Source organism: Podarcis bocagei (genome assembly GCF_964188305.1).
Source record: "Podarcis bocagei genome assembly, chromosome: 11".
NCBI lineage: Eukaryota > Metazoa > Chordata > Lepidosauria > Squamata > Lacertidae > Podarcis > Podarcis bocagei.
This window is the reverse complement of record NC_138136.1, coordinates 20633711-20659297: the sequence shown is the minus strand read 5'-3', so window position 1 is coordinate 20659297 and position 25587 is coordinate 20633711. Positions and strand designations below refer to the sequence as shown.

Here is a 25587-nt window from a genome sequence, read left to right as displayed (position 1 = left end):
AAGAGCCACATGCGGCTCCGGAGCCGCAGGTTGCAGACCCCTGGGTTATGTTATCAAATCCCAGAATGGATTTTTAGTACTTTAACTGCTGATTTCTATCTTTGTAGCTTTTCTAAAATGGCATCTTCCCAGTGCTTTTTTTTCCTGGGAGTACGCATACCCCTAAACATTTTGTGAATCTAAGTTTGACCTCATTGAGGGGCAGTATTTCAATATGAGTAGGAAAATGAGAGTACCCCTAAACATTTTTTTAAGAAAAAAAACACTGCATCTTCCTAAATCCATACAAACCTGTAAACATTATAGCATTCCTCATTGATAACGTATGCCAATGCGAGACTATTAACTACAATGGTACCTTGGGTTACAAACACCTCAGGTTACAGACTCCGCTAACCTGGAAGTAGTACCTCGGGTTAAGAACTTTACCTTGGGATGAGAACAGAAATTGTGCGCTGGTGGCCTGGCGGCAGCCGGAGCCCCTATTGCTAAAGTGGTACCTCAGGTCAAGAACAGTTTCAGGTTAAGAACGGACCTCTGGAACGAATTAAGTTCATAACCAGAGGTACCACTGTACACTCTTATGCCTGACGATTAGAAGAGCAGTTTGAAAACAAACATTGAAAGACTCTCTCTCCTCTTCCTTCTATTTGAAGTGGTTTGGAAACCTAGTTACCATGAATTGGTGGAACGACATATGGCTTAACGAAGGATTTGCATCTTACTTGGAGCATCTCGGTACATATTACATAATGCCCAAAATACCTCTGGTAGGTGTGAACTATATCATCGTTTATATAAAATTTATCCAAACTGTGGGATTGTTTTCAGTCCCTTGAAATTAATGGGATCTATGCAATGGTTCTTTCAGGTCTTAGAGGGCCCCAGTTTAGATCCAGTCTCAGCATTCTCCTTTCTGCTGCCTCCACCTACTTTCCTGCTTACATATGAGCCCCTATCCACACACTGAACTAGTACAGTCCACGCACAGATTTGCCACTTCATCTCACCTTTTTGAGAACTCATCCATTAGCTGTCCTAGCAGCCTTACAGTTCTCCATCAAGGTCAGTAAAGGTAAAGGGACCCCTGACTCTTAGGTCCAGTCGCGGACGACTCTGGGGTTGCAGCGTTCATCTCGCTTTACTGGCCGAGGGAGCCGGCATTTGTCCACAGACAGCTTCCGGGTCATGTGGCCAACATGACTAAGCTGCTTCTGGCGAACCAGAGCAGCGCATGGAAACACCATTTGCCTTCCTGCTGTAGCGGTACCTATTTACTTGCACTTTGACATGCTTTCAAACTGCTAGGTTGGCAGGAGCAGGGACTGAACAATGGGAGCTCACCCCATCACGGGGATTCGAACCGCTGACCTTCTGATCAGCAAGCCCTAGGCTCTGTGGTTTACACCACATGGACACCCGCGTCCCAATCAAGGTCAGTAGGTGGCTCCAAATCCCTTAGCAGAATCCACTTTTTGAGTCCACGGCTCCCTTGACCAATTGCAGCACCCCTGTGGTTATGTCACCCCTTGTCTGCAGAGCTGACAGCCTTTCACCCTTTTTCAAACACCCTCCCTTGTGGAGCGTCCCCTCATCTTCCTCCCGTCTCCTTGGAAGTCCTCTGGGCAGCCACTGTTGCCGCTCCTGGTCTCTGAGCTGCCCCCCTGCCCCAAAGAGAAGTGCCTCCTCACACTGCTCCACAGGGGCCTGGGAAGAGGATGCTCCCAGCCTTAGCGGCCCAACGGAGACTGGCTGAAGGTGAATGTGAGGTCAGCAGTGTGGTGTAGTGGTTAAGAGCGGTAGTCTCGTAATCTGGGGAACCGGGTTCGCGTCTCCGCTCCTCCACATGCAGCTGCTGGGTGACCTTGGGCCAGTCACACTTCTTTGAAGTCTCTCAGCCCCACTCACCTCACAGAGTGTTTGTTGTGGGGGAGGAAGGGAAAGGAGAATGTTAGCCGCTTTGAGACTCCTGAAGGGGAGTGAAAGGCGGGATATCAAATCCAAACTCTTCTCTTCTTCTTCTTCTTACCTTGAGAGGCAGCGGCAGGCGTGGCCAGTCCTGCCAGGCAGAAAGGCTCCCCTTCAGCACCAGGCACTCAGCTCCAAGGCAGGCCTTGCCCACAACAAGCACAAGAAAGGCCAGCGCAGTGCCTGCCTGCCCCACTTGTCTATCCATTCCCAACAGTAAGGGCTGACGGACTGGCTGGCTGGGCTCCCTTGCCTGCTTGCTTGCTTACTCCAAGGCCACCTCAGCTCCTGGCAACTAGCACCCCCTGGCCAGAGGCACCATTCACTTGGGAAGCACATTGTAGCCAGGGCTGCTGCAACAAACAGCTGTGCAAGCCTCTGGTAGGCAGAGATGCGAGAACGCATCAGAGGAGGGAGGCAAGGAAAGAGGAACAGAGGCCAGTGTTGCCTGTGGCACCACTGATCATCATTCAAGGCATCCTAGGGTGCCACGGCACACTGGTTGAAAAACAGCTGCCCTAGCTAATAATCATGCCTTGTATACTAGGTCAAAGCTGTCTTCTACTGCTCTGTTGCGCTATGGTAATACTATAAACCATAGGTATTCTTTTTGTTGAAATTTTGTGCTATGTATTACTGAACTGATTTGCACTAATTATCTGTTGTTGTTTAGTCGTTTAGTTGTGTCCGACTCTTTGTGACCCCATGGACCAGAGCACGCCAGGCTCTGTAATGTAATGCTACATTATCTGTAGCAGATGGTAATTAAAATTAGGACATGATACTGGTTTCCTGACAATTACATTTCACATGCTGGCATTCCACAAATTGATTTTCTGCGATAAGAATTTCAGCCAAATACAGATTTTCTTGAAAGGGGTTATGAATGCAATGACTTGAACGAAGGTTTTTAAATAGGAAGCCTATTAAATGTTTTATGAATTAATTATAATTCTCAAAATAACTTAAAATGTGGTCTTTTATTTTTAGGTAAACATTGCTATTTTATGGTTATTTTCAGGACGACATCTTTAGTTACAACGTGGTTCAACCTGTCTTGCGCATGGATAATGAACTACAAAATCAGTCTTTATCAGACACAGGTGAAAGACAAGAATCGGGTGCATTACTTAAACTGTTTGGTTTAATAACATACAAGAAGGTAAAAACAAAATTTGTAAGCAGTATATTAAAGGATTTTATCGGTCACATGATTTGAAAAGTTAGTATGAAATTGTCACTTTTTCATAACATGAGAAAGGGAATTCTCTGCCTCCATTGAATTGAATGGTAAAGCCTTTATGACAGTTTTCCCCAAGCTGGTGCCTTCTATGTGTTTTGAACCACCACTCCTGTTGCCCCCAAACTGTTTAGCCAATGGTCTGGAATGATAGGAGGGTACCAGGTTTGAGAAGGCTTCCTGCTGCATTCGAAGTGGAGTCTGTATATCAAATAGCAGTGTACAGTGGGGGCGGGGGGGCGGGGCGGGACAGACGAGTGGCTCCTATGCCCAGTTATGTTGGGGCAAGCACCACTGAGAACAATGGCATTTACTTCAAAGGAAGCATGTATAGGATCACACTGTAAGTTAGGTCCATTCCTTTCAATCGGTCTGTTCTGAATAAAGCTTTGTTGAATACCACCCCATGTTCCCTTCACCTGTGAGGAGACACAATATGTGCCCACATATCTAGAACTGGAGAGGGTTTTTAAGGAAGAGAATGACTGCCCGACAGGTTTGATGTGGTCAGCAAACTTCATCACTGAATGCCACAAGTGCCTTTTTATTCTCCAGTCTGTTACTTCTGATTTGTGAATTTGGATCAATGTGGCTGTTAGGCTGTGTGAGATATTTTTACTCTTCTTTGTATCACTTGTGAAAATTACCTTAGTAATTATATATGCCCATCCTAAATAAAGCATTCTGTGGCAAAATAGCCACTCACAAGATTCCATATAAAGCCATATAACAGTGTGAGATATGCAAAATCTCATCACTTGGAGATGTATGATATGAGTGCAGGGAATCATTTTGAAGAAACTGTATAATATAAAAAGACTCTATATGATTTTGCTGCAACATTCACACAGCTATCCATCTGAAAACGCCCCCACAACAATCAATATATTTAATAAAACTACTAATTTGAATGTAATGTTGGTAGATTAATGTCTTGAGTTTCATGACTTGCAAAGTCTCATCATTCTAAATACATAAAGATAAATCATCTATATCTATTTTTCTCTCTCTTAGGGGGCTGCCATCATCCGGATGCTGTCCAACTTTGTGACTGAAAGGCTTTTAATGAAAGCACTTAATGTGAGTTTCAAAAACAACTTTACCAACAGTTGGATTCTTGACGACTATTCAAAATGTGTTGTCACTGTGAATTGACTAATTATACTTGTTTAATTACAGTCGTACCTGAATGCATTTTCCTTTTCAAATGCCAACCAGGATGACCTGTGGAATCACATTCAAAAGGTGATTTAAACCATTAGTGTTTTCGCTGGTGCTCTTGGAATATCCAGTGTGGGGGCATTCTTGGTCCTGTCCTGAAAGGCCTTCGGACCAGGGCTGTGCATGGCCTCTCAATAAGAACTGAGACCCAATCTGGCACTTTGTGTTGGCCCCAGGTCAATGTGGGGCCTAACTGACCCATATCCATATGCCAAATCAATTTAGGGGCTAGCTCTAATGCTTAATTAGGGTTTTTCATCCTAGTTTAAACATGTGGTCAGGAGAGGGCTGGGAGATGAATGACCTGTTTGACTCTGCCTGATGTGGTGTTCAGGGTTCAGCTAAAAACAGTGCACAACACTAGTTTGAACCAACAGTGCTGAACTTACTGTTCAGATGCTCTGCTAGTTTGGGCTCAGTGATGAGCAGCACCAAATACGTTCTGCATTAAGCCTCTTTGACATGATTCCAAGTCAGGTCTTTCCCTGAGCAGCAGCTCATTTTTTTTGATCTGATAGTTCAGGTGTGGGGAACCTTTGGCCCTCCAGATGTTGAACTACAACTTTCATCAGCCCCAGTAGGCACGTCAGGGATGCTGCAGTTCAGCAACATCTGGAGGGCCAAACGTTCCCACATCTATGATAGCTTATGTCTGGTACGTGATATTACCTTGCAGGCAGTGGTTAATAGCCCATTTAACACACACAAAAGTCTATATGAATCTCAGTACATTTATATATCTGTAGTTGTCTATAGTCCTTTCCGCCACCATCTGTGGGCAGTCATGTGCCCTCAGTCAGCAAAGCATGGGTGTGTCAGAAAGCAGTGTGTGAAGTGCAAACTAATCCCACATGAAAAGTTTCTACTTACCGTATTTTTTGCTCCATAAGACGCACCTAGTTTTTAGAGGAGGAAAGGGGGAAAGCCCCGTTTTTTGGGGGGATCAGCTCAAAGTTGTGCAGCTTCTTTTGCAAAGGGGAAAAGCCCCCTTTTTTGAGGATCAGCTCAAGTTGTTGAGCTTACTTTGCAACGGGAAAATATCCTGTTTTATGGGGTTCAACTCACAGTTCTGCAGCTTCTTTAAGAAAGGAAAGGGAGCCGTTTCTACAGTTTCCAGACAGATAATCTAATCAGCCAGTCACATGTCCCTGGGGAAACAAACAGCCTTCATCTGCAGAACATTTAACAATGGAGGCCTGGGCAAGGGGGCAGGGCCAGAAAGGGAGCCAGCGATCACCCACACATTCACTCCATAAGATGCACAGACATTTCCCTTTACTTTTTAGGAGGAAAAAAGTACGTTTTATGGAGTGAAAAATACGGTAATAAAGACTTGGGGAATAAAGTAGGTGGAGAAAAAGCCCCCACCCCACTTCAAGAACTGCTTAGATCAGGCATCCTATACATAATTGACAGTTTCATCACCCAGGCCCAATCACAAATTAGTATGGTAATTGGCTTCACTAGGACATGTTGCTCTGGCAAATTTGGAGCTCAACAGGGGCCTTTCATCCCTCTTGGACCAGGCTATACCTCCCAGGCTCCCGTCCCTTCCTGAAGAGTAGAGAGCCTTAAAGTGGTAGTCCTTTGGCCTGAAGTCTAATACTCTGAGGGCTTTGTATTTGCAAGGAGATACCAGTGAGCTAATAGCCTATGATGTGAAGAGACCAGTCACTCAGTCTTGCTTGGGTGGCAGGGACGCGGACTTATAAAAAATATTGGGGGGCCCCGGGAAAGCTCATGAATAATAAATAAGCTCATGAATATGCAAAGAAAGTGGCGCCGCTTCCTCGTGAGCGAATAGGGGAGAGCGTGCTGCGCCTATTAATCAGCTCCGAAGGAAATTGGGTGGAGCTTTTGCTCGGGAGGGAGGGCAGGAGCATACAGCCCGACCCTGTGCATTTTGGGCTGGGGGAGGGGCGGCGATGGCGCTCTGCTGGAGGGGCGCCGGAGATTATTGGGGGGGCGGAGCCCCCCAAACGAATTTTTGAGGGGGCTCGGGCCCCCTCAAGCCCCATGGAGTCGGCGCCTATGTTGGGTGGTACTGTCTCTGGACGTCTGTTTGAGGGATTCTGTTTCTTGAGGCTCCTGGGTTCAGCTCCACTCCAGAGTCAGGGACTGGGTCAGGGATCAGCAACCCCACATCTTGCACTGCTCAGCCCCCTGATCCAACGGGATCTTCTTCTCCGAGTTGGATGCCTCGTTGCTGCTTGAGGTGGGTAACGGCAACCTTTCTTATGAAAACTGATCTGTAAAGTTTGCCCCCCGCTCCATATGAGCTATTAAATGCTTAAGAATGCTGGGTTTTACTTGCGTATGAACCAGCAAATAGTACCTGGAAAACCTGCTGTTAGTACAAGTAGAAACATTTATGTGAAATTAAATAAACCAAACTGTTTTCTAATTCAGACTTTTCTTGAAGGTAGTAGATGAACAGAATGACCTCCGGTTGCCGGCGCCAGTAAAAGTTATAATGGACTCGTGGACCTGCCAACATGGCTTGCCACTCCTAACAGTAAATCTGACCACTGGGAACATCAGTCAGGAGCAGTTTTATTCTAAAAAAGGAACAAACAAGACCAAGTATGCTTAATTTAGTGCAATTGTTTTAATTTTGATTTCATAAAGTACTTTGGTGTATATTTGAATAGTAGGTAACTCTTTTCTTCTGATAATCTTCTATTTTTGCCTGAACTATAATTAGCCACATCTTCTGACTCTGCAAATTATGTTTTGCACTTTCCTTCCAAAGTAGACATTGAAATCCACCTTGGATGTCAACATGCATTATGGGGTTGTGCCAAAAAGGAGATGTGAAACTGCACGCGAGAGGGGAGGAGGGAAATGCAACCCTATTAGTAGTATGCTGTAAACCGCTTTGAGATTTTTCTTAAAAATATAAAGTGGTATAGAAACTAAATAAATAGTTGCATTTTGTCAAAGCACTGTTGATTCTCTTCACATTAAACTGAAAGGCTTTTACTGGTGTCAAATATATGATATGTGTGCTGCCCCAAGTGTTGTGCACACACAAGGTTTCCATAACTCCTATGATCTCAGATTTTGTGTCAGGATCACCTGGCATTTAATGCAAGATGCATCTTTTGGCTGATGTGGGGAAAATGGTGTGCATAAATGCGGCACACCTGAAACCTTGGGACTGTAATTTCTGGGTTCAGTTTTCTGGGCTTCCAGGACCAACCATATTCATGTGAAGGCAATTTATTTTAACTGTTTTTATACCAAATTTTAAATTGTAACCTGTCCTGGGATCTGCTGATGGAGGGTAAATAATAAATTTTATGAAAATTATGAAGATGAAAGCCGGGTGCGCTTAATAGTGCTTGCTTCTATATGGATTGTTCCCACTACGTGAAAGCACACTGCACAGAAATCCATGAGACTTGCTTGCAAGTAAATCAAAGGGCAAGTTCTGGTTCGGAGTGGAGCTGTGTGCATGACTGTGGCTTCCCAGTTATTAGTTATGGAAAGTGAAGGTTTGTCATGCATATACAAAGCTTGACTTTCCAAATCTCATGGAAGTTGGAATTGGGGTCTGGGAAAGTTAGTGTACCTTGAATTAAAACTCACACCAAAAGTCAAGTTCCAGAGTAAGCTCCTCTTGCTCATGCCCAATATGATTAAAGTGAGTATTCTTTAGGTGCTGATGCAATTTGAAATGCACATTTAAAATGATAAAGAAGTTAAAAGGAAAGGCTGAGAGAACTAGATTTTTTCCAGAAAATGTTTCCTAAATGTAAGTTATTTGATTGCATTTGAACCATTCATTTTCTTAGGTTCAATAAATAATCATGTGTTTTTGTCCTTAATGAAGCAACATGTGGACGATTCCCATTTCTTGGTTAAGAAATGGAACTGTACAACCTTTGGCATGGCTTGATAAGAGCAGCAGTAAGTAGTTTTCGCTCTCTCTGAATTTAAGAAAGCCTCTACAGTGTTTGCAATACACAATCTTGAAAACAGGCTAAAAGCATATTAAGAGCAATTCAAATAGCAGGGAGAAGGGGAACAAAATGCCAGATCTAGAGCTCTGCTGGGTTTGTGGCAGTAGGAAAAGAGGAGAATGTTTTCCCCTCCCCTCCCTTGCCAGTCTGGTTCAGGGGCTGGCATATTTTCTCACTCCTAATGCTGGTGGAATAGGAACACTTTAGATCCATCACATTCAAGCACTCCCCAGCACATTCCCATTTTGCTTCTGCTGACATTGAAGCCTCAACATGGTTAGGAAAAGAGACACAAGTTTCTGCAGCAGCTGGCGGGCTTTGTGATGTAGTGAGGAAGCACTGGTTTTAATAGTTATACTCCCATCTCTTTTGGGATATACTAGCTATATTTCAGGAACTTGCTGTCTGGTGCATCAGTTTAAGATCCAGGCATAGTCCTGCAGTGTACTGCACTTCATCTTGTACAGATGTTTGGTGGGGATCGTTAACAACAACAACACATTATTTATATGCCGCCCAGCTTAGTAGGTTGCCCCACCCATTCTGGGCGGTTTCCAACAAATTAAAACACAATAAGGCATAAGCATTAACTTCCCTATACAGTGTTGCCTTCAGATGTCTTCTAAAAGTCCAATAGTTGTTTATTTCATTGACATCTGGTGGGAGGATGTTCCACAGGGTGGGAGCCACTACCGAGAAGGTCCTTTGCCTGGTTCCCAGGTTTTTTTTTTTGTTTTGCTTTTTTGTGCATTGTAGGAAGCACATTTGTGTATTTTCATATGTTTTATCTTACCTTAGAAATGAGCCCACAGTCTTCACATGCCTACAAAGACCACTAAATTCATGCCAACTTTGTTTCCTTCATGCCACTTGCAGAAATATTTCCAGAAATGAAGATATCAGATTCAGAACATGATTGGATTATTTTAAATGTGAACTGGACTGGCTACTATAGAGTTAATTATGACCAGAAGTCTTGGAGAAGACTGGCTAAAGTGCTTGAAAGAAACCCAAAGGTAAGGTAATGATTATTATATAGTCATGTGAGCTTTTATGTCAAGACAACCTCCTTTTTTTGTGTGGGGCGTTCAGCTTCTTTTTATATGTGGAGAATCACCTTTTTCTTTTACCACTGGTGATTCACCTTCTAAATGCTGCCGCCAAATATTTGTACTCTATATATATTACCAATGCCTTTAATTATATTCCAGTAGCTGTGTTAATTTAGACATGATATAAAAATGTGTTGGGCTGGTTTTGTAATTAAATAACAGTAACAATATATTCTTTATTTAATATAAACTATACAGATATGATGTGCCTTCCCTACATTATTTGTGTATGTATGCTAACTGAAGTTTGCTTATCCAGATAGGGATTGGCTGATTGTCCTGCCTGTTAATATTAGGCAGACACCTTTGCTGTACTGTTTTTGCTACCCCAATTTTTTTTTTTGTTTAGGCAAGTCTACCCAAACTCTTAATTTTATTTAGTATATCTGTTATAAAACTTCAGATTTTTAAAAATATTTTGATATATTTTATGCCTACTTTAAGATTTTATTTTAATCGTATTTTGTTATGAAAATTTTACATTTTTAAAATGTAATTCTGTTGCTTGAGTGCTATGTAAACTTTGTTAAGTAAATGAAATCAATGTCCCAGTCCAAATGTGCAATATCTCACATTACATTCACCTTGGAATAATTGAGAACCATTTCAATTAAAAGTATGCATGAGCTTGACTTCGGGTGCTGCAGATTCTTGTGAATATCTTGAAGTGCAGTAGACGTATTTAATGAACTGTTTGGATCTTTTGAACACGTAGATGCTCTTTTGCAGGCCATTCCTTCTGTAAGCAGATTCCAACTGTTCGGAGATGCCTTTGAGCTGCGATGGTAAGCATACCTCCCAAAGACAGGTTTTTGCTATATTTGTAAATGAGCTCCATACTTTTCCCACTTCTGTCTGCTTCTTTACACACACACACACACACACACACACACACACACACAGAGACAGACACAACTTCTTCTGCACCACCTTTTGCTTTGAGAGTGCAGGGTGCTTAGCACAAAAGAGTTAAGGGGAATGTGGACATGGATAATGTAGTCCTACGTTAGGCTGCTGCAGTTTCCCCAGTTCCTTAGAATAGCCTCACCAGCTATGATGATCACAGCTGCAAATTCAATGAAAGAGCTCCCTCCCCATTCCTTTCCCCTTGGCTTACTCCAGTGATGGCCAAACTTGGTCCTCCAGCTGTTTTGGGACTACAATTCCCATCATCCCTGACCACTGGTCCTGTTTGCTAGGGATGATGGGAGTTGTAGTCCCAAAAAAGCTGGAGGGCCAAGTTTGGCCATCACTGGCTTACTCCCTCAACCAGTGTAAATGCACAAACAGATTAGCTGCTGGAAAAGGAGTGGGAAACCTTTTGGTTCCATGAGTCCTGGGATTCGGTCGACAGGCCCTGATACAGGAGCAGGGTCTCTTTCTGGTGTGCCTTGACTTCAGCCACTTGGGAAAGGGGAGCAGGGCTGCTGGCTTCTCCCCACCCCAACCTCCCAGCGGTACAGAGAGTTTCAGTGGAGACTGGGGAGGGCCATGGATCGTCAAGGGGGAACAGCAGCGTAGCAACCCCCCACCGGCACCTGGGGTGGACCAGTGCAGTATTATAGCCTGAAACTAGGCAGGCCAGTTTCCAGAGGAGTGCTTGTTTGCGATCCCATCACTGTCACAAAGCCAAATTTTGCAACTGAGCATGCCATGCCTTGTCTTTAAAAACTTGACAGGCAGTGCATGGAGAATGTTGGTACATCTTGGTTGCTTCTGTGCAGTCCTGAGCATCTTGTGTCCACTGCCAAGCCTGTACCATTATGTGCTGGAATAAAGATCTCTTTCTTTACCTATATGCAGCAACTGTTGTCTGCATGTATTGGGAATGAGGCATGACACATTTTGACCTGGTGGGCCAGATATTTCTCTTGTCCCACCACCATTCTGTGGGCTAATTCTGACAGGTGAGTGGGATCACCCAACTGCCAATCATCTGAGGTCATAATGATGCCTGGCGATTGACAAGCGGTGGTCCCACCTCTCTCTCAAAGTTGGCCTATAGGGCTGGGGGGAGATAGTGACAAAACAGGATAGAGTTCTCTGCGCATTTGCTGATGGCAGCCGGTGGGTGTCAGTCCTGCTTTCTGCAGGGTTTTGGTGTGTGAGAACCAAGCAGGATTGAACCCTCTGTGCATCAGCTTTCTGCAGGGATCAGCTGTGTATCTACCTGCTCCACACCTGATGTCAGGTGGTTAGGGAGCAATGACCTTGCAGACCAAGTTTGTCCCATGGGCCAGAGGTTCCCACAGATTTAGAATCACAGACTAGTAGAGTTGGAAGGAACCATGAGGCTCATCTAGTTCAACTCCCTGCAAATGCAGGAATCTTCCGCCCAACGCGGGGCTCAAATCTGCGACCCTGAGTCTCATGCTCTACCGACTGAGCTTCCCTACCCCTGTGCTACAATACACATGCCTATGGATTCTGGCAATATTGATGCAGCGTTACAGTAGAGTAGAGGAATAATTAGTTCAAATTTTTGACTGAAAAATATTTCTTCTAGAAGCAGAGCTTTGACTGAAAATAAAAGAAATGTTTGGGATTTATTTATAACTCAGGATCTTTGTCCATAAATCTGAAATCTGGGCTTGCTAGGACTCAGGCTAACAGCTTGGCTTCCTTAGCCTGTTACGGTTTCCCCTTCACTGTTCTGTTCAATCAGCTAAGGTGTACACTGAACATAATGAAGGCCTGCCCTATTTGTCTCCCAAATATATAATTTGCAGCACACTTTTAAGCTGCTTACTCAGAAGCAAGTTCGACACAGCAGACTCTGTGGTGTGCTTAGAATTAGAACCTTACTCATAGAGGCTTTTGCCTGTGCAGCCAGCAGCCTATCACATAGCGAGTTCTCATAGACAACTTTTGATCCTGCACTCCAAACATGTGCTTCCTGGTCTGCCTCTAGCCTGTGTCTTGCTCCTGCCCTCTCTTTGCTCCAGTTCTGAGTCCAGCCCACCTGGTCTCCCTTCTCCAGCCTCAACCTGCTTCCTGACTCTGCTTCCAGCTCCGCTTCCTCCTCCTATAAATTGCCTGCCTGGAACATCACCATTCAATAATATTTGAACTGTGAGTATATATACACTGCTGTCTGCTGCACCCAATTCTGCTGGGACTTCCCTCCATTTGAGTCCTGACACGTAAACCATTAAAGTTGGGGTCATAATGCCAGCAACACGATTGCCACATTAGTTATACTGTGTGGGGTGCAGCACCGTGTAGGAAGTGATTGGGGTTATGAAGCTTCCCTTGCTGTTGTGTGATTTCAGATATGTCAGTGTAGACCCTTCATGTGGGAAGCTGCTTCCACACAAAGTTTCTCCCATTGCATTGCTGTAACTTAAGTTCCTTAGCATTTTAACATTGTGCTTGAATCTGATTGATTTCACTTGGATTCAAGCCTAAATAACTTTGCCCACAACGTGTTAGAGAATTAAAAATTGGCCACAACTTTATTAAACCTTTCAGATGCAGGAAGACCTCGGCTTAGGCATCGGGTGTGTATCCCCTCCCAGCCCCACAGCCGGTGGAACTGGGGCTCCTCAGGGTGAATGGGATATGGGAGGGATCGTGACCTTTGCATGGAAGCAAGTTCCGTGGATTTCAGTAGAATCTGCTTTCATATAAAGGACTCTTTGCATATCATTTCTAAATGGAGACACTTCAGCTTGTAAACAACCCAGCATTCCCCTAGCACAGCGGTAGGCAACCTAAGGCCTGCGGGCTGGATGTGGCCCAATCGCCTTCTCAATCCGGCCCACAGACGGTCTGGGAATCAGCTTGTTTTTACATGAGTACAATGTGTCCTTTTATTTAAAATGCATCTCTGGGTTATTTGTGGGGCATAGGAATTTGTTCATTCCCACCCCCCAAAAATATAGTCCTGCCCACCACATGGTCTGAGGGATGTTGGACCGGCCCACTGCTGAAAAAGGTTGCTGACCCCTGCCCTAGCAGAATATTCTTTTGTGAGCTCTCTTTAAAGTATTTCAAGATCAGACCATTTATTTGCTTGTGATCATTGTCTAATAATGAAAACACGCATACACATATGTACATAGCTGCTTGTATGCATTGCTTAAATATGATTTCTTTTAATATAGGTCTGGTTATACTGAGTATGATACTCCTCTATATTTAACTAAGTACCTTGAAAAGGAAGATGATCCCTTAGTGTGGGAATCGGTACTGCATCATCTAGAAGTTGAGAGTTGGGGGATCATTCAGAGGGATTATGAATTATACCCAGTTTTAAAGGTATCTAAATTCTGAAATTTAGGGTGCTTATTTTACAATGAGTACAGGTACTTGCTGGTGTGACATTTCCCCATTTGAATGCATGCAGAAAAGTGGCCGTTAATGTAACGTCCAAAGAGTTAGCTATATGTCTTGCTGTCCACTTAGGAATTATGTGTTATTTCCATCCTCATTATAAGTAGAAAAAAAACATTCACACAAGCAGCAGCAATATGTTCTGTTATTTCGTCAGTGAAATAATTTTTTTGAGATTGCAGGGCCATATTTTAATATAAATTAGATATAATAATCTCTGCTATAATCGTTGTTATTGCCATTCAGTGTCTAAAATGCTAAATATTGTACAGAACACATGGGGGAAATATGCTTGTCCAAACAAGCTTTCTATCAAATGTAGACAAAGGAAATAATAGTAAAATAAATATTGGAGGAGGAAAAGGAGAATGCTAAAATGAAAACCACAGTACCTTAACCTAGGTTATCTACTTAAGGCTGCGTGCAGTCCCTATACACGCTTACCTGGGACAAAAAGAAAATTTATTTCAGTGGGACTTCTGAGTAAATATGAAAAGATTGTGCTGTTTGTATTAGAAGAAACGTAATAAAAGTAGAGTTCATCTATATGTTACATCTTTCTCTTTTCTCCAAAGAAATATTTCTTAACAAGGATTTCACCAATTTGTCGTCATTATACAAATCTCCTTCGTCAGAGCTTTGAAGTACTGGAAGATGAATTTAATACTGTGTAAGTCCTTAATTTTTTTAATAAACCAGCATCCTTATCATAGAACGTGCAACATAAAGGTAAGCCATCAGTTTATGTCTATCAGCTGCACCATGCTGGGTCTCTAGCACAGTGTACATGATATCTGGAAGAGGAGAAATAAGGTCTGTTTGATGCATAAATTGCAATGGCCAACAAAAACCGATGAGTAAAATCTGTTGTTTTATGTAATACTCTTCACAATCCTAAATTTGTAAGTTCAGCACTGAGAACTTTAGAAAATGCAAGTAGCAACACTGCTACTTCATTACTGTCCTTTCCTTAAAAAAATTCCTGCTAATTACAGCTACAAATCCTTCTGTGATTTTCCATCTCCACCCTATCCTGTCCCTGGTCTTGTAAATTTAGTGCTAGTTGTTCGAGTCGCCCTGTCATCCAAGCATATGAACATAGACTGGGAATCTATTCAACCACGGGATAGAATTGCAAATTTGGAAGAAATTAAAAAGCCACCTGGCCGAACCCCATGCACAGGTTCGCTCATCAATCCCACCCTACTTCTGAAATCAGATTGTGCAGTCCCGATGAGAGCAGATAAACTGGACAATAGGAACATAGAAAGCTGCCTTATTGGTTTATCTAGCTCTATGTACTGTATACATGTAACTGGCAGCTACTCTCCAGGGTTTCAGACAGGTAACCTTTCCTAGCCTTACCTGGAAATGCTGGCAAACTGGTACTTGAATTCAAAGCAGATGCTCTACCAATGGGCCACGGTCATTCCCTATAAATAAACTCACATAAAAACTCAGGTGCCCAAAGGTGCCTGCAGAGGACGCAGTTCTAGGTGACTCCTGTGATGGCGCATTAGTTAACATCAACTCTCCCCCCTTTTTGGGGGGGGGGGAATGCAACACATTTACTGTATTTTTCGCTCTATAGGACGCACCCGACCATAGTACGCACCTTGTTTTAGAGGGGGAGAACAAGAAGAAAAAATTCTCCCCCTCTCTGCTCAGCGCCCCTTCAGCGAAGCTGCAGGAGAAACGGAGCCCCTTCCATTTCTCCTCCCGCTTCGCTGAAGGGGCAATGTGCAGCTCTCCCTCTCTGCTGAAGCCAGGAGAGTCTTGCTCTCCCGGCTTCAGCGAAAGGAACCCGAAGCCTCCGGAGCACGGAGGGAGCGCTCCCTCTGCGCTTTGGAGGCTTCGCGTTGCTATCACTGAAGCCAAGGAGCCTGCACTCGCTCCATAGGACGCACACACATTTCCTCTTAATTTTTGGAGGGGAAAACGTGCGTCCTATAGAGCGAAAAATATGGTAATGTTTTTTTCTGTCTGTCTCCTTTTATTTATTCATTTACATTTTGTTCTTCCTTCCAAAAAGGGGCATAGGAACCATTATAAAAACTGCATGTTGGTTGGGGGCCCGTGACTGTTTAGACCTAGCTTCCAAAATCTTCACCAAGTGGATGAACAACCCCGATTTTGAGTGAGTATGGTGCATAATATCTGTCTGCAAATTTACGACTGAGAAAATAGTAGCTGGTTACGGATGATTTCTGCAGGGGTTCAGTAAAAAGGATTTTCTTCCCCTCCTGACAGGATCAGATACATATTTGGTAATAAAGAATCATAGAATTGGAAGGGACCCCTGACACCCATGCAGTGCAGGAATATGCAGCTGTCCCATACGGGGATTGAACCTGCAACCCTGGCATTATCATCAGCACCATGCTCTAACCAACTGATCTAGCCAGGCTGTCGTGTATTGGAGCAAGTGAAATTTTCACAAAACCCTTCATCAAAAAAACGGTTATTAAGTACACAGAATGGCTGAGTAGGTTTTCCTTTGTGTTAGGTGTTGATTCATTTGGAAGGGGCCACAATTAGAGTGTGAACAAGGGGTGGAAGTTAGCTTCACACATGGCAATACAGTAACACATCAGTTCATATTAGCAAAGTAATAGTTATAGTTAAAGAAGTTCAGTTGTTCTTTGAACAGCATATTGCTGCACAAATAAGTGAAATTGTAATAGTCCAAGTAATGTTCATCGTTTTCTCCATTGACTGCTTTCTGTCATAATTAACAAACAGTACAAATACTAAAGGCTTTTCAATAAAAACAAAAGCTTTTCACTAAAAAGGAGAGATCGTAAACATATTTCTGAATTATTCACAGAAGTTTCTTAGTTGAAGATATGAAAGATTTTCAGAATTCTCAAGTTAGATATTTGAAAACACAAAATTTCAAACATTCTCCTGATGTTGTCCTCTTCATACGTAGGTCATGTTTTCATAGGAATACTCCATTTTATCAGAAAAGAGTATAGCATTCCCAAATGTGAATCTTCCTTTTTTTAAAAAAAAAAAATTATATTTATTAAAGTTTCAAAAAAGGTTACAAAAATAAGAAAAAGAAAAAAAAAGAAAAGAAAAAATACAGAATACAGAAAAATAAAAACACTTAAAAACAGATCAATCTTTCCATGTCTTGTCTTTCATTTACTTGTTTCCCTGTCCTCCTCACACCTCCCTTTTTTGTATTCCAGTTCAGTTAGTTAATTCAGCAAATCCTTTCCCTCTTTGTTTTTATCCTAATCCTTTAACTTAATATATTGTAACTTTGGATTCTCACCTGTTAACAAACCATTTTTACATACTCCTTTGTAACATTGCTGCTAAAACCACTTAACTTCATTCTGACATCATTCTAACATTCATTAATTTTGCAGTATTTCTGTAAATAGTCTTTAAATTTCTTCCAATCTTCTTCCACCGACTCTTCTCCCTGGTCTCGGATTCTGCCAGTCATTTCCGCCAAATGTGACTCTTCCAACTAGCAAATTCTCATTTTTTGAAATGGAGAACTTTAAATTCTTTTTGTCTCAACCACAGTGTATGATGTGAAATTCCATCAGCCATAGTGACAGATTTCATTATGTTAATAGGTTATTTTAAATTGTGAAACAAAGGACTGCATGGTGCCCGTTCTAAGCGATATTCTCTCTTGCAGGGTTCCCGTTTCTATTAGGAGGGCCATTCATTGCTTTGGTATTCAGCTGGGTAGTGACAAAGAATGGGACTTTGAATGGCAGATGTACAAGCGGAATGATAGTCAAGGAAATTATCACCTACTCTTCGCCATGAGCTGTACCCGTGAGCCATGGTTACTTCAAAGGTGACCATAATTAACTTACTGTTTCAGTGCATTTAAAAAATGTTTGCCAAATTTGTTGTTGGCATCTGTCTGTCTCAAAAGACAATGGAGTGCGCCTAGGTGTGTGGGGGGTGGTGGTGGTGAAGTCAAACCGCTGTTCTAACAGCACTGAAGTGACCTCTCCAGGGCTTAAGCCCTTATGGAGGTCCTGGTCTGCCCAGGTGACAAGACCCCATTCTCAGCCTCACTGATGTGGTCCAAAGGAAAGCAGAGCAATACATTTGGTACCAGCTTGGCTCCAGGAGTTGCTGGAAGGAAGCATACAAGGTGCCATTCAAATGTCTTAGGTACTCCACTCCAGATTTGTTTGAAAATCAGTAACATTATACACCTTATTCATTCAAGTTTTTCTCTGGACAGGGGAAATTCACTACTGAATTTTGTGATCCCTTATAATACTACTACTATGTTTTTTGCTGGGTTATCTGTTCAGTTATCGTGAATTTATGCTTAGTAACTGAATGGTGCACTGAGGACAAACAACAGAAATGGTGTGAAAAGCATTACTTTTTTTTGTTTTGTTTTACACAATCCATTCCATGAGCTCTCCACAGCTGTTGCTCCCCTCTCTTGATGTGGGTGAAACGCCTAGCAACACAACCAACACAAACCCTTGCTGTCCAAGTCTAGCACACAATCTTGCAGAGTTTGTTAGGAAGGCAGTCTTCTTCTCAGGATAAAGTTAGCTAATGTGCACTCAGAAATCTTCCCTTCCTCCACAACACTTCAGAACTTGCTCCTTGATTATCAGGTTGGTGGGATATCACAAATAATAATAATAATAATAATAATAATAATAATAATAATAATAATAATATTTTATTTATACCCCGCCCTCCCCAGCCAAGGCCGGGATGAGAGCGGCTTACAAGCAATAATAAAAACAAGATGAATGATTACAACTTAAAAACAAAAATAAAATACAACATTAAAATAATGGAACATTAAAATATTAAAATGTAGCCTCATCGCAGGAGGAGAAGGAAAAGAAAAAAGAAAGAGAGGGAGGGAGGGAATCAAATTGGCTCCAAGCCAAAGGCCAGGCGGAACAACTCTGTCTTACAGGCCCTGCGGAAAGAGATCAGATCCTGCAGGGCCCTGGTCTCATGAGACAGAGCGTTCCACCAGGCCAGAGCCAGAGTTGAAAAGGCCCTGGCTCTGGTTGAAGCCAATCTAACTTCCTTAGGGCCAGGGACCTCTAGGGTGTTGCTATTTATGGACCTTGAGGCTCTCCGTGGAGCATACCAGGAGAGGCGGTCCCGTAGGTACGAGGGTCCTAGGCCGTGAAGGGCTTTAAAGGTCAAAAGCAGCACCTTAAATCTGACCCTGTACTCCACCGGGAGCCAGTGCAGCTTGAAAAGCACTGGGTGAATCTGCTCCCATGGCAGATACCCCGTGAGGAGCCTCGCTGCAGCATTCTGCACCCGCTGGAGTTTCTGGGACAGCTTCAAGGGCAGCCCCGCATAGAGCGAATTACAGTAGTCAAGCCTGGAGATGACCGTCGCATGGATCACTGTGGCCAGGTCAGGGCGGGAAAGGTAACACAAAGGATTTTTTTCTTGAACGGAACATTCTCTTCACTTTGGGGGGAGGGGAGAAGAGAACAGAACTGGTGGTTTGTCTGTTAACTAGGGGCCTGAGTGGTGTAGTTAAGAAAGTCCATCTTTAATTAACAAAGTGGTCTCTGGTGCCTGCAACTTTAGGAGAAATTGTCCACAGCTGCACCTCTGCGGTCATAAGACAAAAATTTAGAGCAAGTTTCCATTTTACTTAAAAAAAGACAACATTTTTAGGATTCTCTAGATAGGTCAGGCTTCAGCAGGGGCTTCCTCTAAGACAAATAATACGCATTCCAGTGGCTTTGTGCTGGTCCCGTGAGTTACTCGAGAGGCGAGGTCCAAGTCCGGTCCGTGGTCAAAGATGCAACGGGAAGGCAGTCCATAGTAGCTGAAGCTGGGTGCAGGGCAGGGAATTGGGTGAAGTCAGGAACAGGCAAGCAAGCAGGGAGCCAGGGCAGGTCAGGAGCTCAGGCAGGAAAGCAGGGCAGGGTTCAGGCAGGAACTGGCAACCAACAATGTTGCTCCCGCAACTTGGGACTGGCCGGCTTTTATCTGCCCCGAGGCATAGGGCAGCCCCGATCCTCAGGTGACTCGCCTCTCCTGGCCTGGAGGCGAGCACTCCTCCTGCGGGAACTTAGCTCCCTCCGCCTCTCTGCCCTGAGCCCCTGCAGTTCAGGAGAGGCTGGAGGGTTACCAGACCCAGAGGCATCCTCAGCTTCCTCTGATGTGGCTGAGAGTGGAGCACCTGCAGGCAATGGGTCCTCCATCACCTCCGGAGCCAGAGCAGACACAGCTGGTGCCTGCACCTGAGGACCCAGCACAGGTGAGGACCCTTCAGGCTCAGGACCCAGCCCCGGCTGCAGCTGGTTCTGGAGGCGGGGAATCCTGTGCAGGCTGGGATCCCTCAGGTTCAGCCTCTGAGTCCGAATCCCAGGCCATCACAGGCTTACAGAAAGCTACCAGGTTGGTCAGGTTTTGCATTCACATGCAGGTTCTTCATGTTCCTTGTCCATTATGCTTTATCTCAGAAGTGGGGAATCTTTGGCCCCTCAAATGTTACTTGAACTTCAACTTTCACCACCCCTAACAAACGTGGCCAATGATCAAGTTTGATGGGAGTTGCAGTTCTGCTGCGCACATTCGAAACAATGTACAGTGGTACCTCTGGTTACGCACTTAATTCATTCCGGATGTCTGTTCTTAACCTGAAACTGTTCTTAACCTGAAGCACCACTTTAGCTAATGGGGCCTCCTGCTGCCGCCACACCGCTGCTGTGTGATTTCTGTTCTCATCCTGAAGCAAAGTTCTTAACCTGAGGTACTATTTCTGGGTTAGCGGAGTCCGTAACCTGAAGCGTATGTAACCCAAGGTACCACTGTAGTAGCAAAGTCTCCCTGGGAGCATTAGAACTTGATGACATTATTTGGAATGTACATACAGTGGTGGCCGGAGCCCTGTGTGCTAGCTAGCCACTTGTAGGCAGCTCTGATTAGTTCTTAAAAGGCAACCAGGAGGACAAAGGGGCAGCTCTCTGACCATCTCAAAGAAAAATCCATAAGAGAGTTGGAGCAAGGCAATGGAGTAAGACACTGGACGCCACATCTCAGTAGATCAGATCTGATGTGTCCACTTTGCAATCCCAGTTCACTGGATTCCTTGCCCAGCCCTATTTGTCTCCCCTCCAAAATGTAAAATGTATGAAGATGGAAGTCTGGTGCTCATCTTAGAAGTGTTTTGGAAACTGTTTTCTTTATTATAATTTTTATGTTTATTTTGAATAAACTTCTCTTTAGATACTTGCAGTATATCCTGAACGATTCTGTAATTTCACCAGATCTTGTATCAGAAGTAATTAGACACGTGGCAGAAAGTGAGGCTGGCCACTGGATAGCATGGGAATTCATAACAGAAAATTGGTCACATTTATATAATAGGTATGGCAAGCAACTGTTTTATGTAATTTCCCTTTAACTTGATTTTCTAATGTTAATCTGCTGGGTCCGGTAGAGTTGAAGTGTTAATTACTTTGCAAATGTTTTGTTTTACTTGGCTATCAACAGAATAAGGGATAAAATTCCTCCCCCCTTAAAAACCCAGACACAGTGGTGGTGTGCTTGAGAATCTATTAAGCACATTAATATACTAGAAAAGAGAATAAACACCACAGCATTAAAAAATGAACAGATATTTAAAGTTATATACTTGAATATATAAATGAAAAGTATCCAAAACTCATTGGCTTGGAACCAACATATCTCAAATCCATTTGGAGAAGTAGTGGAAGTTCCTAATCATGGAAAACAGTGGGGGAGGCCACCCCCCATTCCACTTTGTCATGGGATATTCCAAAGTATCTCCCATACTGTTTCAGAGTTTTCTAACTCTGCAGATTAGGTTTTTGTTGGGTACTTGGGGATGCAGGGAAGGTTGGGGGGGGGGATATTTACCTGCCTCCTTTCTGCTCACAGAGGCATTTCATGAATGAAATTCAGCTCATGGGAATCTCTGGAGCCAATCCATTATCTAGAGCAGGGGGTGACAAACCATTTCCCCCACTGAGGGCTGCATTCTCTTCGGGGGGAAGTGGGCAGGATACATGCATCCCTGATACCAATATAATCCAGAGACGAAATACTCAAGAATCACACAGAAAATAGTATACGGAAAACATAATAAGGGTGTTAAACATGGGCAGAACCTCAGTTAAATATTTTTATTTACTTGATTTAGCCCCCCCCCCCCTTGGCTACATCCGTGGTGTTAAATCATAGAACATTCATTCCCTTAACAAGGTGAATTGTTTACTCTGGTTAATACATATGAGCGTTCTGTCAAACCTTTGCAAAATATGCTTGAGTAAAAACAGACGAGTGGCGCACGCACAACATTTTTATCAAAACGTTTTCTCTTTATAAACATTCTTTCTTTTATAGGTGCTCCTTTGAACCATTATATGCTTTCATGAATTCTGTCAGTACAGACTTCGAGGTTCAAGTGGTAAGTAGAACAGACACAGCATAGAACGGTCACTCTGAAAATGAAGGATTTAAGCCCTTAAAAAAAACAAAACTTAAAACCATGTGGAATAGAAAGAATAATGCAGCTGAGTTTCTTAGGTAGTTCCGTTGCTTAGAAGCCTTTGCCCATCTCTGATCCATATCAGCAGGGGCTGGAATCCTCTCTTCAATTGCCCAACGCCAGAATGGACAAGAGTCCTGTGAATTCCTTTTCTCTGTTCTTCTGCGTTTTCCCCCAATGTTATCCTTCTGTGCATATGAGGGTGGTGGAAATGAGGGTTGGAGGTGGCAGAAATGTATGTAGGATTTTTAAAAATAATTAAAGAGAGAGTGAGTGGAAGTGAAAATGCAATACTTTGAATAACAACTGCCAATTTACCATAAACGTTAATTATTTTAGGTCCAGGTTTTTCTTAACAATACACTTGAACCAGAACAAAGAACAACCCCTACAGAGATGCTGCAGAAAGCAAAATCTAGAAATGAAGAAAGAAAAGAATCGGTTACTAAAATGGTCAAGTGGCTACAAAGAAATATGGACATCTGACATTTGATAATTTTTCCAAATATCTGTGTTTTTTGGTAACTGTTTAGTAGCATTTTTTTTTAAAGGAGCACATATTTTGTGCATAGAGCTCCCACTTCATGTTTTAGTCTTGCGATAGTGTCTGTGCAAATCAGTCTACTGTGGAGTCAAATTTCTACTCGGAACATTGCCATACAAGACAGAATGAACTAAAAAAATAACCCCGTGCCTAAACAAAGGTAAAAGGAAACTCAAGGAATATCTTGACGCTTATTTCAAATGGATGGAATGTAGCAAGCCTTACCAACTGAAATGAAGAACTAGCAACTAGAAGAAGCCATTGTTGTCAGTTTGCTATGTGACGTGGGACACTTTGGGCTACACATCTGTAAAATTTCAGCTTTCTTGCCTTTTAAAATGCACTAAGGGGGGCACCTCAGCTCGCTTAACTTGCCAACCCCCCAAATACTCTTTCCACATCAACCCCCTAGAGCTTTGCCTTCCTACCCCAAGAAACTACTAAACTCCCTTTTCACTTTCCCTACCCATTCTGAAGCCACTTCTTTCTTCTATTCTGCAGCCCCACTATCTCCCCCCCCCATTGACACTGCTAAACACCCTTTCCACCGTCTGTCCAGTTATGAAGCCACCATCCCCCTTGTTCTTCAGAAGCTTTCATCTTCAATCCCATTTCCATACCTCCTTCTACCTTGCCACCCCCATTTTCACGTTCACTTCTTTATTTCCTACAGCCCCTACTTTCCTCAACTCACCATTGCACACAGATTGCCCGTTTCTAGGCTTTTTTCTCTCCTATTGTCAGTCCCATTCTGCGCGCACACACCATTAACCTCTTCACTCCCTGCTTCCTACCAACTCTTTCCTTCAACTTTCCATTGCGCTCAGACTACCACCCCATTTCCACGCCTCCTCCTTTCTCCTTCTATTCTGCACCCCTCTTTTATGCACACTCCCCATGCTGGTATTTGTTACTGTGCTGCTAAGCCTATCAGGCTTTTCAGTTGATGGATGTTGTACAACATGGATGTTTGCTTGTTAATAAAATATATCTTCTAAATTACTACACGGAATCTGGAAGTTCATGTCAAAGGCAACGCACGGTGCCAGAAGTGAAATACATGATTGTGTGATGGGACTGTGGAATAGCTGAGGGCTCTGAATCCTTTTCGCCACATGAGAAAAGATGGCCAGTGACTCTCCCTGGGCAGGAAGTGGTTTCCGTTGTGAATTCAGCCTTGCCTGAAAAGCAAAGTCTTCCTGGCTTTAGTCCAGTCACAAGTAATTGGTTTGTTCAGTGCTCATTTTTAGGTGCTTGCTTGCTTATTTGGTACTCATTCTGACTTGTTTACTGGCACAGATTTTCATCTCTGACCTGTTCCTTGGCTCCATTTCCTACTTACTCCCAAACTCTGGCCTACACCTCTGTGACAATTTCTCCTTGGTCCCATAGATCTCATTCTCTGGCTCAGTTCCCGGCTCCTAACACAGTGCTCTAGAGCCCAACCCTGGAAGCCTATAACCACCAGCAACATATTCAAATTAAAGACTTGTAGGGGAACCTGACCTAAAGCCAGTGTCACCAGCTTACTGATTGTGGCCTGTTGTTCTTTGTTGGGCTTGGCTGATCTTCCAGTCCCTGAAGATCCCTGCTTTGGCCAGAGCTGTGTGATGTTGCACACACTGAATGCACAATTGATATGACTTCTGATAGTGTGTGTTGTAGGCTTGAGTCCTAACGGATGGAGAAGTCACATGAAGAGAATGGTCTGTTTTGTGTTTATGAGAGCTCTTAAATTTTGAACAGTTCCTAGCTGATTTAACTCTTTTAACAAATCAAACATTTGAAAACTGCCATCCACACTTTTAAAATGTGCACTTTCTTTTTGCCATACAGTATTTTTCTCATGCAGTCTACATAATCACTGATTAAATCATGTCTCAGGTGCACTAACAATTTTAATTGGCAGAATCGGCGGCCCATTGTGTCCAATTACATTTGTGTATAGCAAACAAGCAGCATCGCTACCAAGAGACTATCTGTGGACCATTGTGTAATTCTACCATCATTTGAATTTCTGCTCTGTGCAACTCCAAATGGAATGCAGCAATAGGTTGCTTTTTGCAGTTTAATTATCAGATTAGGTAAGATATACATATATATATATATGCACATAAAAATGCTAACTTGGTAGAAAATAATAATCTACGTTTGTATCTGTTTGCATAACATTCAAATTGCACTTCCAGCTTGTGGGGTGGGATGATTCTTCATATTCTGCAGAAAAGAACAGGTGGGAACTTGTGGTTTTCTCTCCTAAATTCTGAGCTGGCAAACCTTACGCTATTGGCATGGCAGTTCAAGATAAAATGTACAGTGGTCCTTTGATATGGGATATACACATTTTAACTTATTGAAAAAGTTTGATCTCTCTCTAATATGCCAAATGTGCCGGAAATCTGTGTCCACCTTTAAAAAATAATGACATGATTTTAGGTCAATGCAGCTAACTTCAGTAAATGATCAGTTACTGTCATTGCATTCATGACACTCAGAACATTTTCTGTGCATATTCACATTAAATGCTGCATTCTTCCCTCTCTGCTGCAAAAATAGAGAAAAGTTTTACATGGAAGAGTTAAATGTAAAAAAACCCTTTTCATTCTAGTACAAGTGCAGGTTTAATTTGTGGACTAATATGCTTCTTCCAAGTAACTAATTTGCTGTGAAATTTGTAAGAGGGAAAAACATTTACAGAG

General features: G+C 43.0%; 1 protein-coding gene across 1 annotated transcript in view; it reads left to right on the top strand.

Moving 5' to 3' along the window:
• The window catches only part of LVRN (laeverin), a 39736-nt gene extending 15846 nt beyond the window's left edge, over positions 1–23890 (top strand). The window contains exons 6-20 of the mRNA XM_081213594.1: positions 657–770; positions 2990–3130; positions 4223–4288; positions 4388–4453; positions 6852–7012; positions 8265–8341; positions 9271–9410; positions 10236–10291; positions 13613–13766; positions 14417–14511; positions 15874–15978; positions 17503–17667; positions 21060–21200; positions 22200–22263; positions 22684–23890. Coding sequence (XP_081069720.1) covers positions 657–770; positions 2990–3130; positions 4223–4288; positions 4388–4453; positions 6852–7012; positions 8265–8341; positions 9271–9410; positions 10236–10291; positions 13613–13766; positions 14417–14511; positions 15874–15978; positions 17503–17667; positions 21060–21200; positions 22200–22263; positions 22684–22830 — 1692 coding nt within the window. The 3' untranslated portion in view covers positions 22831–23890. The remainder of the gene's footprint in view (positions 1–656; positions 771–2989; positions 3131–4222; positions 4289–4387; positions 4454–6851; positions 7013–8264; positions 8342–9270; positions 9411–10235; positions 10292–13612; positions 13767–14416; positions 14512–15873; positions 15979–17502; positions 17668–21059; positions 21201–22199; positions 22264–22683) is intronic.
• Positions 23891–25587: the final 1697 nt, after the last annotated feature.